Below are 18,197 nucleotides of genomic sequence, written 5' to 3'. Positions count from 1 at the left end.
GGCCCTGGGGATTTATCGGCCTTCAATCCCGTCATTTTCCCTAACACCATTTCCCTACAAATACTGATTTATTTCAGTTCCTTCCTCTCATTAGACCCTATGTTCCCCAACATCTCTGGGAGGTTATTTGTGTCCTCCTTTGTGAAGACAGAACCAAAGTATGTATTTAATTGGTCTGCCATTTCTTTGTTCCCCATTATAAATTCCCCTGATTCTGACCAAGGGACCTACGCTTGACTTCACCAATCTTTTTCTGTTCCCATATCTATAGAAGCGCTTACACACAGTTTTTATGTTCCCTGCCAGCTTACTCTCATATTCCATTTCCCCCCTCTTAATTAATCCCTTTGTCGTCCTCTGTTGAATCCTAAACTGCTCCCAATCCTCAGGTTTGCTGCTTTTTCTGGCCAATTTATATGTCCTCTCCTTGGACATAATCATCACTGGATTCATTAGGAAGGACTTGTGGCAGAAATGAGCTGATCTTTCATATTTACGTGACCTTGTATTTAAATGAGTCTAACTACTATTTTAGATTTGCTGTATAGACATTAGATGTTTGTATAGCCAAGCATGACACCCTTACCTAAGATACAAATGGACATAGAAGGTGTGAACTGTTCAACCCTGCACTTTAGGAAGGATGTGAAGGCATTCGAGAGGGTGCAGAAAAGATTTACGAGAATGATTCCAGGGATGAGGGACTTCAGTTGTGTGGATAGACTGGAGAAGCTGGGGTTGTTCTCCTTAGAGCAGAGAAGGTTGAGAGAAGATTTGATGAGGGGTCCAGACAGAGTCGATAGAGAGAGAAACTGTTCCCATTGGCGGAAGGATCGAGAACCAGAGGACACAGATTTAAGGTGATTGGCAGAAGAACCAAAGGCGACATGAGGAAAACATTTTTTATGTAGCGAGTGGTTAGGATCTGGAATGCACTGCCTGAAAGGGTGGTGGAGGCAGATTCAATCATTCAATCACAGCTTTCAAAAGGGAATTGGATAAGCACCTGAAGGTAAACATTTTCAGGGCTGTGGGGAAAGGGCGGGGGGAGCGGGACTATCTGAAATGCTCTTGCAGAGAGCCGGCATAGGCTCGACGGGCCGAATGGCCTCCTTCTGTGCTTTAACCATTCTATGATTTTATCCTATGCTAGGATTTATCTCCATATAGTTATTTACAAATACTGTGATGCAGTTATAGACTGTATTCTTTTGTTGACCAGGGAGGAATAAGTCCTCGATTTACAAGGTTGTTGTGCTCCCTCTTCCTATCGGGACCCCTTAGACTCCTTTGTAAAGCACTTTGGGATGTTTTGTTCTGTGAAAGGTGTTAGAAAAATAACACGAGAAATGTTGTGATAAAATTGTAAATGCATTATTTCTGTGCATATCTTGGGATTTCACTACAAATAGCAATGAGTGGAATTGTTCCCCGCTGTTTGTTGTTGAGGCTAATGGTTTAGAGGGTATAGTTACTGTTCTTGTGTAGTGGTCGTGTAAGGATATTAGGGCTGGTTTATTTTTGGGCTTGTGCTTTACCAATTGGACTTATTTGCCGAAATTTTAATAGGGAGGCGGGTTGGAAGCAGGGGGGCTAGAAAGCGGTCGTGAAAGCCAGGAGAACCGGGTCGGGAGTTGCAGTAGCATTGGGGTCTGGGGGCTGGTCAGGGGCTGCAGCAGCATTGACAGGGAAGTCCGGGGAGACCTCGTGTGGGCGGGGGGGGGGGGAAATCGGAGGCCTTGGAGTGGGGGGGGGGGGGGGGGGGGGATCTGAGGCCACGGGGGTGGGGGGGGAAGTCTCTGATCACAGGGAGTGGGTGAGGCTGGGACGCTGGATCCAGGAGCTAAGTGTAAAGGCAGTCACCTCCTGGCTCCAGCAGTCCTTGCCTTACTTTAGCTGGTGGGTTCTCTGAGGCCTGAGAAACCCGACCAGCCAGAGTTAAATTTGAAGTGCTGGTTAAATCTGAGGCACGCCAGCCTCATTATAATATTTAAATGGGGACCCGCCTCCTGGGAGCGGGTTGGCTGCCCGTCCCGCCTCCATTAAAACCGGAAGTAGGCGGGTTGGGGTTTGCGATTCAGTTTTTTAACACTTTGACCTCCCACCCAACCCCAACCTACCTGTTCCCAACCTGCCCATTGATTTTGAGCCGTTAAATTTAACTGAAACTACTGGGTGAAGTGAAATATGTCTTTTCTGTGCCCTTTGTCCTTCATAATTTTTCCTCTTTTTATTTTCCTTCCCAGATGCCTCTCCTTTATGGAATTCCTGGTGCTCATTCTCCTGTAGTGTTCTTGTGTCCTTTGTAAGGAGGTTGTTTTCCAACGCTTTCCTCCTGACACCCAAGATGTCCAAGTTAATCAGGCTTTAGGAAAAATTGGGCCTATTCCATCTTAGAGAAACAGTGGGAAGGTTGGGGATATTTATATTTGTAACTGTTAGATAGTCTGCAGTTTAGGGGCATTGAGGATGACGTGGTCTAAATGTAAAAACTCTTGTATTTTTAATCAAGTTAGACAGTTTTTAGTTGCATTTAGTGTATCTTTAATGTAGTACTGTACTTGGATGACATGTAGCAAACGCCCTGTGTCTGCTCCTTTACAGCTTAATACATTTTTGTAGTTGGCAGGGGATTATTTTTGCCTGGAATCTTGGAGGATGGAGCCCTTTCTTTTATTACATAGCTAGGCAGTGATAACAGCCCCCGTGCAAATCACTATTAGATTCACTTCCTTGAGCGTGACGGGAATTAATTTTGATTAAACGAGCCAAGATATTAGCCAAGCTGCATGTTAAACATTCAAATGCAACGTTTCACCAGGAAACCCATCTCACGGGTCATGAAGCTGCAAAATTGAAAAGAAGGTGGGGTGCCCATGCTCTGCAGGTTTCGGTATAATTAAAAATGTGCATTGCTATTTTGGTCCATTGGGTCCCACACTATCCATATTCTCTCAGACTAAAGATGTTGAAGGTAACTATATTTCTGAGAAGATCAAAATGAAGAGGGTGGGGGGACGTATATATGGTTGCTAGGGCATTGAAAGTCCGCCCAGAAACAGTGGTGGATGCCGAATTCATAATCGCTTTTAGAAAGGATGTGGATAAATAATTGAAGAGAATTTTTGACAGGCTACAGGGAAAGGGAATGGAATTGAAGCTAAGTGGATAGCTTTTTCAGCAAGCCAGTACAGGCATGATGGCCTCCTGTTCTGTGTAAGTTTGATTCTATTAGAAGACAGACTGTATTATCTCCAGTGTAAACACCCTTGCATCAGTACTGATGTTCCTGGATAGGTTGGCTGCAGAGCTGGCCTTGCAGGAAAACATTTTTGGGGGGAGGAATTGGAAATCAGTACTTGATCCAGTGCTTCATGCACAGTTGCCAACCATCTACATTCAGAGCAAGTGGTTTACTTCTCCGAATCGCATGTGCTCCTTTCCCTGGGTGGCTCCTGAAGTAGCATTTCTGTTCACAACTGACGTTCGCTCCAGAAAGTTGGGAATTTGCGTCTTCTGCGCGTGTGTGGACATTGTGCATGCGCAGGTGAGGCAAATTCTGAACTGTATGGCACGAAGGTCAGTGTCCTAAATGCTGCTTGAGGCGCCAGTACATGAATGGAGTGGACAGAGGTTGGCAGGTACAGCCACGTGACCCCAGGTCCCAAAGCCTGATTCAGCAAAAGTGAGATCATGATGATGGAATTGAGAAGGGGGATAAGGGGGAACCAGTTGAAGGGGGATAAGGGGGAACCAGTTGAAGGGGGTGGGGGAAGAAAGCGAAGACACAGCCAGAGAGGATTGAAGGAGGAAAATGGGGAGAGTGAAAGGAGCTTGCAGCTGTGGGGGATAAGGAAGAGAAGAAGAGGGTAAGAAGTAGAGGCCAATATTTATCCCACAAACAACGTCACTAAAAACAGATTATCTGGTCATTATCACATTGCCGTTTGTGGGAGCTTGCTGTGCACAAATTGGCATTACAACACTTACTGCGCTTCAAAAGTATTTAATTGGCTGTAAAGCACTTTGGGACGTCCTGAGGTCGTGAAAGGCGCTATAGAAATGCAAGTCTTGCTTCTTTCTTTCTTAAGAGGGACTGAACCAAGAATTAGGATTGGTGAATTAAGAATGATTGGATGAGAGCGAAAGGTGCAATCTCCCATTGTGCTCCACATTCTCCGTGGGTGGGGAGGAGGGGGTGGGGGGGGGAGGAGAACAAGGTCCCACATTACAATGCCACAAAGTTTGAATGGTGTCGGAGCCACTTGCACATTATGGCCCGCTCGCGCAGAAGTGGACCCTGCATCTGGGCCCCCCAAAACCTTACCACAAGGCGTGGGTGTATAATCTTTATTTTGTTCAGTGGCATTTTCCATTTCACGGCACGCAGCAACTTTTATTTTGCATGTTTTTTTCCCCCTAGCTCAGACACAACATTTGATTGCCTTGAGTTTTCTAATTTAACTAGTTCAGGTCCCATGGCATTGCGCTTGGGATGAAAGGATAAGACTACGCAAGCACATGTGCGCAGGTTGGTAAACGTGCACGATTGGGCTGAATTTCAACAGGACAAAAAAAAAATCAAAACTTCATCTCGAGAAAAAGCATGGCAAAAAAACACAAAATGCATGTCCGGGAGAGAAATCACAGTACACTTGATAATGCTGACAGATGCGCCAAAAGAAGTGTCAAAAATCAATATTTCTTGGAGGCGTGCCCCAGATTTCCCCCTAAAAAAATACATAAATTTTGCACCAACAGAGCTCACTACCCCTGCAAAAATTGTTTTTTTTAGCGTCTTTTTTTAACCTATAATACAGCTGATGTAGTATTACATGTAGATGCAGCTTAAAGCTTGAATAATTCATGTTGCACTGCACTTTTTATTTTTACATGTCTTGTGGGAGTCCATTAGGCTTCAGCTTTCACAGAAAAACAAACTGAATGGTGGAATGTGATCCCAAAACACCAAACCTATCCTGAAAGTCAATATAATTAAAAGGAAATTAACTTACTCGGTTACCTTGCCGGGGTGGCCTTGGTCATGGGCCTTTATTCAGGGCTATTTTTCAGTTGTATGCTGCTTTTTGAGTGGTCAACTTTTTTGAAGGTGCCTGTCAGCTTTACTGATTTTTTTTTTTTTTAGGTTGACATGTAGATTGACATGTAGATTGACATGACATGCATGACCTCACACTTCTCCACATTAAGGTGCATCTGCCACCTGTCTGCCCATTCCACTAACCTACGCCCTCCTCGAGTATTTTGTAGTCTGTATCCTCCTCGCTTTTGGCCAATGTCCCCACTTCTGTGTTTGAAGCAAATTTTAATATTGCACTCCTTATGCCCAAGTCCAAATCATCTGAATTTAGCAAGAACGAAATTGGATGCAGCACTGACCCCCCCCTGGGATACACCAGTTCCAAAACCCTTCTCTAATCCCAGCAGCCCCCATTAGCTATAACCCTTGACAGATTTAGACTGACAGATTTGGCTTGGTGTCCAGGACCAAGGATGGACCTTAATGTGAAGATGTGTGAGGTCATGCATGTCCTGTCAACCGAAAAAAAATCAGTAAAGCTGACGGGCACCTTCCAAAAAGTTGACCACTCAAGCAGCATACAACTGAAAAATAGCCCCGAATAAAGGCCCATGACCAAGGCCATCGCGCCAAGGTAACCGAGTAAATTAATTTCCTTTTAATTATATTGACTTTCAGGATAGGTTTGGGAGGAAAAGCAAAGAATGTCTGGAGGCTGAGACATCCCAAGGGATGTGACTATTCTAATTTTTTACAACTCCCTACAACAGTTATTTTAGGTTAGTTGCAATTGTCACGTCAAAATACCACCATTATTGGATGCTTCTATTAACATTCCATATCAGATCATGTTTCTGCTGGAATTGATTTGGCATTTGATCTAATGTACTCCTTTTGTGGAGACTTACTGAATCCTTGTTCCAAGATCCAGATGTTGTTAAATGTTTAGATGCTGATCAGGACTCCTCAATTATATTCAGGCAAAATCCACTTACATCACATTGATCTTACTAAGAGCCGGATATTTTTTTCCATGGAGTCAGTAGAAAGTGAGACAAGGATGTGATTAGATTATTTTTTGATTTTATTTATGCGGCGACTTTTACAGCAGTCATGAAGTAAATTGTTACAGTGTAACTCATTCGGTTCTCAAAAGAAATCGGCATGCAATCGCCCAATTATAGTTCCAGATAGAATGGAAATTGCGTGTTTAGAAATCGGTGCATCACAAACCAATAATAAGTCAAAGGGGCTGGTGGAAATGCCTACTTAATGATCATTTGAATTAATTAGAAATATTGATTTCATTAAAGCTGCAAAATAAAATTGATTGAGGGTTGCTTTAATTGGGGACAAAAAATAGAAACAAACGAGAAACGGCGCCATCAGTAATAGGAACACAAGCTGACATCCAAATCCAGCATGTAAAATGTCAACATGATGGTATGGCACAAAAATTCCAATCAATCCTTATTATATCCCTTTACCCTGGCCCCCTTCCAATTTCCCAACTAAACAAAAAGTGTTGAAAATGACTACCCTATATATGAGAATGGAAAGCATGAAAAGTAGAGGGAAAAAAACCAAGAGAGGGGTTGTACCCCAGCCCAGGACCGGCCTAGCGTCCCCTATCATAGCTTCGTCCTATTCGCTTAGATGTAAGGTCCCTTAATCTTGTAGTTCTACTTTCCCTATATTACAAAATGTAAAGCATTTTCAGATCCATATTTACAAGGATTACATTCACCCATTATGAACATGTAGGTAGCTTCTTTGAACACCATGCCAGAACGCACTTCTTTGCCGCCAACAGTGCTGCTAGAATCACCCGTAATAACACAGTGGAACTTTTACTCTTGATATTAAACCCAATGTTTGTATTTTAGAGTCAGCTGTGCTCCCTAGCCTACTTAAGGCAAAACCTAGGCCCTGCCCACCCCCCACCCCCTCTCCCAGAAAGGAGCGGTTTAAGGTATTGCCGCAGTTTATGAAAAAATTGCCCTCTAAGGCATAATACCAATACTAATGAGTAGTCTAGTGTAGCCGTTCGGTATGGAATTTAGTAGAATTTGTGAATGATCTTCAATTGGATCAACTTTATCTTCATGGTGCTAGATGCTTTATGTGCATGAAACCAAATTTTTATCCAGTTGGCATGTGTGAATTCAAACCCAGGACCCTTCTCTGCGAGCTTTTGGACTCTGTAAATTCTACTGTTCCCCACCTTGTTGAATACTCTAGTCTTTTGTTACAAGATGCAGTTTGTTGGTTTCTTGCTGGCTAACATTGTTGAGCTCAGAGGATCCAAAGGCAATCCTTTAACACTCTGCTAAGCATCGAATTGATTAAGACGGTTTGAATTCCTGACTTATTGAAATGATTCAAGAAACCTTCTTTTATATACATCCCTAGTACTGTTGAGTCCTGCTTTCACCCAGTGTTGAAAATTATTACCCTATATATTAAAATAACGATTTCTCTCATCAAGCAGCTGCCAGAGAATGCGTTAAGTCAGTCATAAACCAGAGATCATTGAGAAAAGCAGTGTATTATTTCATTTTGAGACTTTACACCTGTGTTAGGTGTAAAATAAATTCTTAAAAGCTATGACTTTCAAGTATTGCAGCCCTCTCCAGCTCAAACTGGTCCAAAATCTTTGTCATGGTGCAAATCTACTGTGATATGCATCAAAGTTTCAACCCCAATTATAATATTTGCTCTGGCAGGACTAATCCATCCTTCATTTTGTCCTCCTGCAGTTTGGCTAAACTTAATATTGGAGTTTTATTTATTCATTCACGGGATCTGGACGTCACCGGCAAGGAAAGCATTTATTGCCCATCCCTAATTGCCCTCGAGAAAGTGGTGGTGAGCCGCCTTCTCGAATACAACTGAGTAGCTTGCTTGGCCATTTCAGAGGGCAGTGAAGAGTCAGCCACGTTGCTGTGGGTCTGGAGTCACAGGCCAGACCGGGTAAGGACGGCAGATTTCCTTCCCTAAAGGGCATTTGTGAACCAGATGGGTTTTTACGACAATCCGGTCGTTTCATGGTCACCATGAATGATAGTACTGTATTTCAGATTTATTTAATTGAATTTAAATTCCCCATTGGTGGGATTTGAACTCGTGTCTCAGGATTGTTGGTCCAGGTCTCTGGATTGGCAGTCCATTAACATAACCACGATGCTACCGTACCCCTCCCAATGAAAGTTCAGTAACATCTGTTTGCTCTTCTTGAACTAGTGCGCTCGCACTCCAGAAGAATCATATTACAAATACAGTTCAGCCTGGTTATTATGTCCAATTTTCAGGTAATAAGGGGAGAACTTTCTATCTCAATTTTGTCCCAAATACCAGCCAGTAACTTTACATAGAAAATACAACATAAAAACAAGCCATTTTGTCCATACAGTCTAGTCTGTATTGGTGTTTATCCTCCACATAATTGTTCCCATTTCCATGTTCTTTCCTTCAACCTCCTATCTAACCTATTTTAAATGTTGACATAGTTTCTGATTCAGTCACTAACTGAGTGTATTCTACAGCCTCACAACCCTCTGTGTGTATAAAAAAGGTTTCTCCTGCTCAAACTGTCACTCGTGTCCCTTCATTCTGGACCCCTCAATTACTGGAAACAATTGTTTCTATCTACTCTGTCCCAGCCTTTTTAACACTGATCAAATCACCCCGTAATCTCCTCGGTTCTAACAAAAAAAGCTTAATTTTCAAGTCTCCCATTGTATTTCCTCATACCAGACAGCATTCTAGTAAATCTGCACTATATCCTCTCTATTGCCTCAACATCCTTCCAATAGTATGGAACCCAAAATTTCACGCAGTGCTCCAACTGTGGTCTTCGTAAGATTTTATATAGATTTACCTACTTTGGACATGTTAACCTCGAATAATAGATAAAGGTTTGTGACAATGATTATGTCCATGTAGCCCGTACATATAAGTAAATCTTATATTCTTTATCCCTTAATTCTAAACCCTAAGCTGTGACAAATAGTAATTTGGGGAGTGGAAATAATTTCCTTGTGTCCCTTGCCAAATAAGTAAGGGGGAGATGATACTATTTCATGTCACTGATGCTAAAGCAGTCGCATACATAATTCCTGCCCACTTGATTAATCCAAGGTTTGAAGTTGAATTTCTGCAGGGCCATGGTGAGGTTTCTGCAGCTTCTTCCACCTATTTCAGCTGTCGAACCAGCAACCTTCCACCTTTTATCTCGCTACATTACAACAGTGACTACACTTCAAAAAAGTACTGCATTGGCTGTAAAGCACTTTGGGACGTCCGATGGTCATGAAAGGCGCTATATAAATGCAAGATTTTTTTCCCGCTGATCTAAAATCTTTGCCTAACCTGAAACAATGTACAGTCTGGGGTATTGACGGAGGATTGGAGCGGGCTCCGGAGGGTGGCCGATCACGACTCCTGTGTAGTTGGAGCAGCACTCCTGCCCCTTCTGGCTCCCCAGCAGCGGTTTTTTTCTGAATAAAAAGAATTGACTTGCCTTTTGCTGGCGGCCATGGGGGCCGCTGAAGAATCTTGAGCAGGGCAGGCCTGACCTTTGCCTTTCTCATCACTGACTAATTTCCGGATGGGGTCCTTCAACAGGTGTTAGGCTCCCAATATGCATATTTATGGTGCTTAATGTCTGATTGAGGCGGCCGCCTAGGACATCTAAAATCGGGGCACCATGAATTTAGCAGTGGGTCCAATGGCTGCGCAGATTTGGCGCAGGCCGACCCACTGCTAAATTGGTATGCTTTGAGCCCATTTTATGCCTGAAAAACTCGCATACCAATTTCTACCCCTTTTACATGTTCTTTTCACAAAGGTTATGTTTAATTTTTATTCGCTTTCTAATGTTCCTTCTGAACGAGAAGCTGGTGGTCCCGAGCCTGCAGCATGGATTGCCCCAGTGCTTTTTATTTTCTTTTTGGTTGGAGCACCGTTTATAATATGTTCCCCTAAACCAGCTTGAGAGCTTTCCACGAGACAGCCTCGGGGGCTCCCAACAACCGTTTCCAGTAACTCCAACTTTAGAGGAGGCCACCTCCAAGAATTGTGTGGACCACTATTAGGGGCATATACGTCAACCAGGATATATCTGCCTGTATTAAACAAAACTGAGCTGTCGCTACAACATACCTCCCACCTGGGTCCTTAACACAGTCTTCCATTGTAAATAAAAAAGATTTATATATTAAATATTTACCCAACTTTGGAATTATTATGTTTTGAGAACTGTTCATCTGAATGGATAGGCTGAGGCAAAGTTGCCTTGAATGCCACTTTCCTAAACACTCAGTGGTGTCGTTGGAACTCTCAAATCCAAAATGGTGTTTGTTTTTGTGGACCTTCCCGTTAAAGCCAGTTTTGCTTTGGCTTTTACCCATTTTGGGGACGGGAGCTTGACCCGCTTTGTGGCTACTCTCAGGACTCTGTGTTGTATTCCCCAATACAAACGAGCAGAAGTGCTACTGTTTTTTGGGATTTTTTCCCAGATATTTCCTTGAGTTACTGTAAGCGGACCTTACATCATCTACGCTCCAGAGTGTGTCAAGTCCATACTGGTAGGCAGGCACATCTCCCCTCTTTCCCCCTGCTGCCTTCCCTCCCTTAGTAAATCTGACCCTTGGATATTGCTTTCCCCTCAGCATTTCTTAAATGTATGATGGGGTGGTCAAATGATTCCACATTTGGTCGGTATCATGAGTTTGTATGTGGTTGAATTTATTCAAAATGTTTCTTTTCATGCGTAATGCCCACTGGAAATGTTGTGTGCGCTGGGTGGGGTTGTCAATCTTTGGCTTGGTACCACTGGTTGTCCCTTACATTGAAATATACATAATTCCCTTTAACTTACCTTACTGTATGTTTAACTTACCTTTTGGGGCCGTTGCCCTTTTAACTTACCTGTTGGGGCCATTGCCCCTTTAAGACGCGCCCTAGCGCGCTGACGTCACGTCACGTACGACGTGATGTGCGTGCGCCGGCACAGCCCGGCCTAGCGACTTCGGCCTCAACGGCCAGCGACGCAACGACGCGCATCACGTGACGTCCTAAGCGCGGGAGTGACAGTTGGCGAGAGCGGGAGTGACAGTTGGTGAGCTCGGGAGCAGGAGTCAACTGTCGAGTGCGAGGTTTGCTCAGGAACCGCAGGGCGTGGAGTGCCAGTAGAGGCTGAGGACCACGCCTTACCCTGGGCTTACAGTGCGGGGGAGTGCAATTTCCTGCCACCTGTTTTGAAAACATAACTAAACCGATGTTTGATGGGTTTAATTACTGGGTGGTTCTGCACTGTCGTTGATATTTGTTGACGGTAACAGAAGAAACAGCTTATGGTGCTATGGTCTGAAGTTACGAAGTACAATTTCTCTTGTGTGAGAAAGCACTGAAGAAAAGCAGAAGTTAAAGAACCATACAGGAATTGTTAAGTGAGGCTGCGCAGTCTCCAGGCAGAAACCCCAGGAGGAAGGGGTTCGGAGTCGTAAGTCTTGCAGACATTATACATACCATGAGCTCCAACTTAATCGCACCAACGAAAGAGTGCACTCGAATTTGGACACAGGGACAGATTCTCCTTTGAATCCATATGAATGGAGAATATATGTTTATTATGTCTAGATTCATTCCAATGTATGCAAATGTCTAATTTAGGTCATTGACCCGTAATATTCTTATACTGTCTGATGTTAAAACTATAAAGTAAGATAATTAGAATTAAGCCATTGTAGTAGTGATCTCCTTACTGGACTATAGAATACTGTCTACAACAGAGACCACATCTCACATATATCTAGAGAACCGTGAAGGGGTTACACATGGGTAACTGTTATTTCGGTGTCCAAGGCCACTGATCTATGTTTTTCATGGAACAATTGCAGAATCTGATTCCCAGGTTGTAGGTTTGAATCATGCTGCTCAGTAGAGAAAGGGAAAGTTAGCAAGGGAGTGTTTACTGAGCCTCATGTACGCCCGTTGGTCGCATTCAGAAATGGTGCAGGTGGTGAGTGAATGTAGAAATGTTAGACTATTAAAATAGAAATGAAGAATAATCATTGCAAATGTTTCTTTAATTGGCACCATCTTATTCTTTGCTGCAGTGAAACTTCAGCCCCACCACCTCTCAACCAGCAGGTGGCAAAAAACCATTCATTAAGGGCTGGAGAAACAACAGTGATCGCTTTTTAGATAAAACACTAAGCTTTCTCATGTACTTAGGCCAAAAGTCTGTTTTGGGTGATTTTTTAATGGGAGGGTGAAATGTTTGGCTGAATACTGTTCATTTCTACAATACAGTTTGTGCAGGAATGAGGCTTTAAGCCAGATGTTGACAGGAGTGATCACTGGGGATGTAGCAAAGCTCCCGGGGATATGTAGCTGTATAAAATAGAGTGCCTGTCAATGTATTTTGGAGAAAAGGTCATACCTGTTAACATTGACTGATAACGTGTCTGCATGACATTGTAGAAAAGCTTCATATGATGCGATTTATCTCACTGACAGCCACAGCCCAATTGCATTGCAAGTAAGGCGCACATAAACTATGCCAGTGAAAAAGTTCTTGAGGAAATGTGAATTGTGACCTCTTTTTTTTCTTCTTGTACAACATTTCCAGAAAATAGTTTAAACGCATCAGTAACAATGTCTGAGATATTTCTTCTTTCCCATAGAAATGTGAAGTTGGTAGGACTCTCGCCTAATTTGTGATAGTTAGCTAGGATAAGAGATAATAAACTACATTACAGCAAAGCAATTGAAGAAAGCCAAGTAAATACGAAATAAACATGGGTTATGTAGTAAAAACAGAAAATGCTGGAGATACTCAGCAGGTCAGGCAGCATCTGTGAAGAGAGAAACAGAGTTAATGTTTCAGGTTGATGACCCTTCGTCAGAACTGGATTGTGTAGATTGTTTTCATTAATATGGATGATCTCCTGCCTGTTTATTTTTTTTTCCTACCTAGGCTCCTCCGTGTCATGCATTTCTGTCGGAAAGTGGAGAGGGCAGGTGACCTTCTACCAATTCTCTCTCTGCTGCTTTCTAACTGAGTGCTAGATAGATGGGACCCAATCCATGGTGGCTCACTTTCTCTTTCTCCCCAAAAACAAGCTGCCTCTTGCAACCAACCTACACCCTCTTGATCAGTGGCTCACTAGGAATCATAGATGATTTGGCAGCGTATGGGTGTGCATTTTAACTAGATTTATTAGAACAAGAACTCTGCACAGTTTTTTTCCATCTGATATATTAAAAAAAAACTATTCTGCAACAATTCTCTATATGCAAAAGGTTTGCAAAAAAAAGATATGGGGGTGAAATTGGTCTTTGGCAGTTGCACAAAATGGGCGGTAACCCATTGGCAGTCCTTCTTGCACCCGGCACAATTTTAATTTCCATTAGCTTAAAAGGAAAAGAAAAGAGGCCGAAGTGTAAAACGAGCTATCGATTCACTATTGCCCATTACAGCGCAAGACCAAATTCACCGCTATATCTTTTTTGCAACCGTGTTGCGTATAGAGAATTGTTGTAGAATGAACAGATTTTTTTTATGTGCAGTATATTTGTATTCCCGGTGCATATTTTACATCGCCTATCGCTATGCTGTACTATGCTGCACAGTTTTTCTTTTGGCAGACTGAATGTCTGACAGGTGCAGACACCCATCACTATGTGTGAGTCTCCAAACTAAACTACTGAGAAATCCACATCGGCACAGTTTCTATTTAACTGAGAAAGGGTGTATACTCCCTCCCTGTAGGGACATAACCCCGCTAACTGAAACCCAGAGAACTTAAAGCACGGTTTGTGAAGAGATGAGGTTTAGGGACATCTTAAGTGTACATTGGGGGTAGTGCTAAAAATGTGCAGGTCATGAACACAGAGCACTGATCGCGTTCCCGGTGCTTTTCCAGCTGGGACCGGCTACCTCTGAGGGAATTGTTTTGCTGAGTTATTTGAAGCTAAGCATTAAGAATTCTAGCCGCAGTGACATGTTTATTGCTCCTGGTCCCACCAGTGCACCTGCCTGACTGACATCAACAAGGCCCTCGAGTAATTCAGACCTGCTCTATCAGGAATTAACTGTGCCAAAGAGGATCGATTCGGTTACAATCTTCCGCAGCAGATGTCATCTTGGAGCCAACTCAATCCCAACGAAACTGGGCTTGCCTCCTTCAATAAGGATAGTCACTAGTTGGCCATGAATTCATCGAACCAGCTGTACAATAATTTTAATTTGTTTCTCTCTCCAGGTGCCAGTACTGAAGCCCATGGATCTGATGGTGGAGGTGACTCCACGGAAGATCTTTGCGAACGCTCATACCTATCACATCAACTCCGTTTCTGTCAACAGTGACTGTGAGACGTATATGTCAGCCGATGACCTCAGGATAAACCTCTGGCATTTAGGAATAACAGACAGGAGTTTCAGTATCCTTTGATGTAATACGCGTGTGTGATTTCAAAGAACAGTTATGAGTGCCGCTGAAACTAAATCTACTGAGATTAATTTCTCTTCCTGTTCATAAACAAAACATGGATCTTGTACCACCTGAGTGCTGGAAGTTCATTGAAATTTCCAAGACTTGCATAAGTTTCACATCCTACACATTGTTTTTTTGTAAATTTTTAATATGAAATGGTTAGGCAAATGAAAAGAAACAATATTTTCTGTTAATAGTATTGTCGCAGTAAACAACTATCCTGCTTTTTGTTTTTGGTGTCTTTGACTTTTCTGCTTCATGCCATTTTGCAGTTCTTTTAAGGGCAAGGCAAATCTTTGTTTCAATTTTTCACTCCATTAATACTGTTATTAATTGTTTGGTTCTCATCAGACCACTGATTCAAGTAAGTGAAGTACACATAACAATAGTGACTGCACTTCAAAAGTAATTCATTGGCTATGAAGTGCTCTGGGACATCCTGAGGATGTGAAAGGCACCATATTAATGCAAGTTCTTTATTCACTTTTTTTGGCCTCATTCTTGTTGGGATGATTCAACCAACGCACATTCCCTTGAGGAATAAAAGCACCACAGGAAAAGTGGTCCAACCGTAGATAACTAGAGAAGTTAAGGATGCTATTAGATTAAAAGAGGCTCACAATATTGCCAAATAATGTAGTAAGCCTGAATATTATGAGGGTTTTAGAAATCAGCAAAGGATGACCAAGAAATTGATGAAGAGGGAGAAAATAGAATATGAGAGTAAACTAGCAAGAAATATAAATACAGATTGTAAGAGCTTCTACAAGTATCTAAAAAGGAAGAGAGTAGCAAAAGTAAACATGGGTCCCTTCAAGGCAGAGACAGGAGAAATTATAATGGGGAATAAGGAAATGGCAGAGACGTTAAACAACTATCTTGTATCTGTTTTCACAGTCGAAGACACAAAAACACAGCAAAAATAGTAGGGAACCAATGGTCTAGTGAGAGTGAGGAACTTAAAGTAATTAATTTTAGTAAAGAAAAAGTACTGGAGAAATTAATGGGATTAAAAGCTGACAAATCCCCTGAACCTGATGGCCTACTTCCTAGGGTTTTAAAAGAGGTGGCTGCAGAGATAGTGGATGCATTGGTTTTGATCTTCCAGAATTCTCTAGATACTGGAACGGTCCTCGTGGATTGGAAGGTAGCAAATGTAACGCTGCTTTTTTAAAAAGGAGGGAGAGAAAACAGGGATCTATAGGCCAGTTAGCCTGACAGTAGTAGGGAAAATGCTACAATCTATTATTAGGGACGTGGTAACAGGGCACTTAGAAAATCATAATATGATTGGGCAGAGTCAACACTGATTTATGAAAGGGAAAATCGTGTTTGACAAATCTGTTAAGAGTTTTTTGAGGGTGTAACTAGTATGGTAGATAAGGGGGGACCAGAGGATGTAATATATTTGGATTTTGAAAAGTTATTCGATAAGGTGCCACACAAGAGGTTGTTGCACAAGATTAGGGCTCATGAGATTGGGGGTAATATTATTAGCTTGGATTGAGGATTGGTTAATGGACAGAAAACAGAGAGTAGGAATAAAGGGATCATTTTCACATTGTCCGTTTGTAATTAGTGGAGTGCCGCAAGGATCAGTGCTTGGGCCTCAGCTATTTACAATTTATATCAATGACTTCAATGAGGGGACTGAGTGAAATGTATACAAGTTTGCTGATGATACAAAGCTAGGTGGGAAAGTAAGCTGTGAGGAGGGTGCAAAGAAGCTGCAAAGGACATGTGAGTGGGCAAGAAGGTGGCACATGGAGTATAATGTGGAGAAATTAAAATTATCCACTTTGGTAGGAAGAATCGAAAAGCAGAATATTTTTTAAAAGGTGAGCGAGTAGTAAATGTTGGTATTCAGAGAGATTTAGGTGTCCTTGTACACGAATCACAAAGTTAGCATGCGGGTACAGCAAGCAATTAGGAAGTTCAAATGATATGTTGGCCTTATTGCAAGTGGGTTGGAGTATAAGAGTAAGGAAGTCTTGCTGCAATTATATAGGGCTTTGGTGAGACCACACCTAGAGAACTGTGTACAGTTTTGGTCTCCTTACCTAAGGAGGGATATTCTTGCCTTAGAGCGGGTGTAACAAAGGTTCACTAGATTGATTCCTGGGATGAGAGGGTTGTCTTATGAGGAGACAATAGATTAGATCTATATTCTCTGGAGTTTAGAAGAATGAGAGGTGATCTCATTGAAACGTACAAAATGATTAAAGGACTTGAGAGGGTAGTTGCTTAGAGGCTGCCTCCCTAGGCAAGAGAGTCTAGAACTAGGGGTCATACTCTCAGGATAAGGGGTTGGCCATTTAGGACTGAGATGAGAAATTTCTTCACTGAGGTTCGTGAATGTTTGGAATTCTCTACCCCAGAGGGCTGTGGATGTTCAGTCGCTGAGTGTATTCAACACCGAGATCAATAGATTTTTGGATACTAAGGGAATCAAGGGATATGGGGATAGGGCAAGAAAGTGGAGTTGAGGTAGAAGATCAACCATGATCTTATTGAATGGCGGAGCAGGCTCGAGGGGCCGAATGGCCTACTCCAGCTCCTATTTCTGATGTTCTTACTGGTCAATGAAATTATTCTCCTTTATTGTGACTGGTTTAAAAAGCCCACAGATTTAACCGTAGAGCACCAAGTGCTTAAACTAACACCAACAACAACAACTTGGATTTATATAGCGCCTTTAATGTAGCAAAACATACCTTAAGCTAACACCAGATCCAGCGTTATAAGCCAAGTAGAACCAGGGGCCTGTGTTTGGTGCATTATAGCTTTTTGCCCACTAAAGGAACTCAGCTGTTGAAAGTCTGCAGGTAATGCTCTCTGTTCTGTTGCTGCTTGACTTCACTTGCTGTACATTAGCACCAGTTGGTGAACAAAACTTTTCTCAATGGTCCTGCCTCTTCAGCTTGGCTCAGTGCTAGTGTTCTTACCTCTGAGCCAAAAGGTTGTGGGTTCAAGCCCTACTCCAGGATTTAAGCGTATAATTCAGTTTATACCAGAGTGTAACCTGAAAGACTGCTGCAATGTTGCGGGTGCTGTATTTTGGATGAGATGTTACACCAAGACCCCATCTGTCTGTTCGGGTGGACTTAAAAGATACCATTGTGGCAGAACCACTGAATGACTCTGGCTAACTGTATATAATTCTCTTTTAACGAGGTTCTAACACCAGCCTAAACCTGTACCATTGTGTTAGGCATCACTGTGGTTTGTATATAGAGTTTGCATGTACGGGGCGTGGCCCCTTTAAGAGCGCGGGAAAACGCGGTCAAATGCGATGACGTCACGTCGCAAACCACGGAATTGCCCAGTCAGTCCTCGTGGCATCTCCGTTGAGTAAAGACCTGTTTAATCGTTCTCTGGTGTCGATCTCAGTTATTCGTAGGAATTCGATATTTCCTACACCATGGCACTATTCGAAAAAGAACAGGGGGTGTTCTCCCCGGTGTCCTTGCCAACATTTATCCCTCAGCCAACCAACATCACCAAAAAAGAACTGATTAACTGGAAATTTATCATAATTGCTGTTTATGGGACCTTACGTTGCACAAATTAGCAGTTGCATTTGCTTAAACAGCAGGGAATATACTTCAAAAAGAAATTCATTGATTGTGAAGTACAGGTAGACTATCCTTTAT

The 18,197-nt window shown here is 42.5% G+C and overlaps 1 protein-coding gene across 4 annotated transcripts in view; it reads left to right on the top strand.

Moving 5' to 3' along the window:
* Positions 1-18,197, top strand: part of LOC147122633 (serine/threonine-protein phosphatase 2A 55 kDa regulatory subunit B gamma isoform) — a 493,182-nt gene that overhangs the window by 341,030 nt on the left and 133,955 nt on the right. For all 4 annotated transcript variants that reach the window (XR_015081021.1, XM_086008136.1, XM_086008120.1 and 1 more), the window contains one exon: positions 14,314-14,491. Coding sequence is in view for 3 of the 4 variants with exons in the window: in XM_086008136.1 (XP_085864262.1) it covers positions 14,314-14,491 (178 nt within the window). In the remaining variant the exon portion in view is untranslated. The remainder of the gene's footprint in view (positions 1-14,313; positions 14,492-18,197) is intronic.

This window comes from Somniosus microcephalus, chromosome 2 (assembly GCF_052327205.1).
Source record: "Somniosus microcephalus isolate GS21.2 chromosome 2, FLI_Smic_1.0, whole genome shotgun sequence".
In the NCBI taxonomy this organism is placed as follows: Eukaryota; Metazoa; Chordata; class Chondrichthyes; order Squaliformes; family Somniosidae; genus Somniosus; species Somniosus microcephalus.
This window is presented reverse-complemented; position numbering and strand designations above follow the sequence as displayed.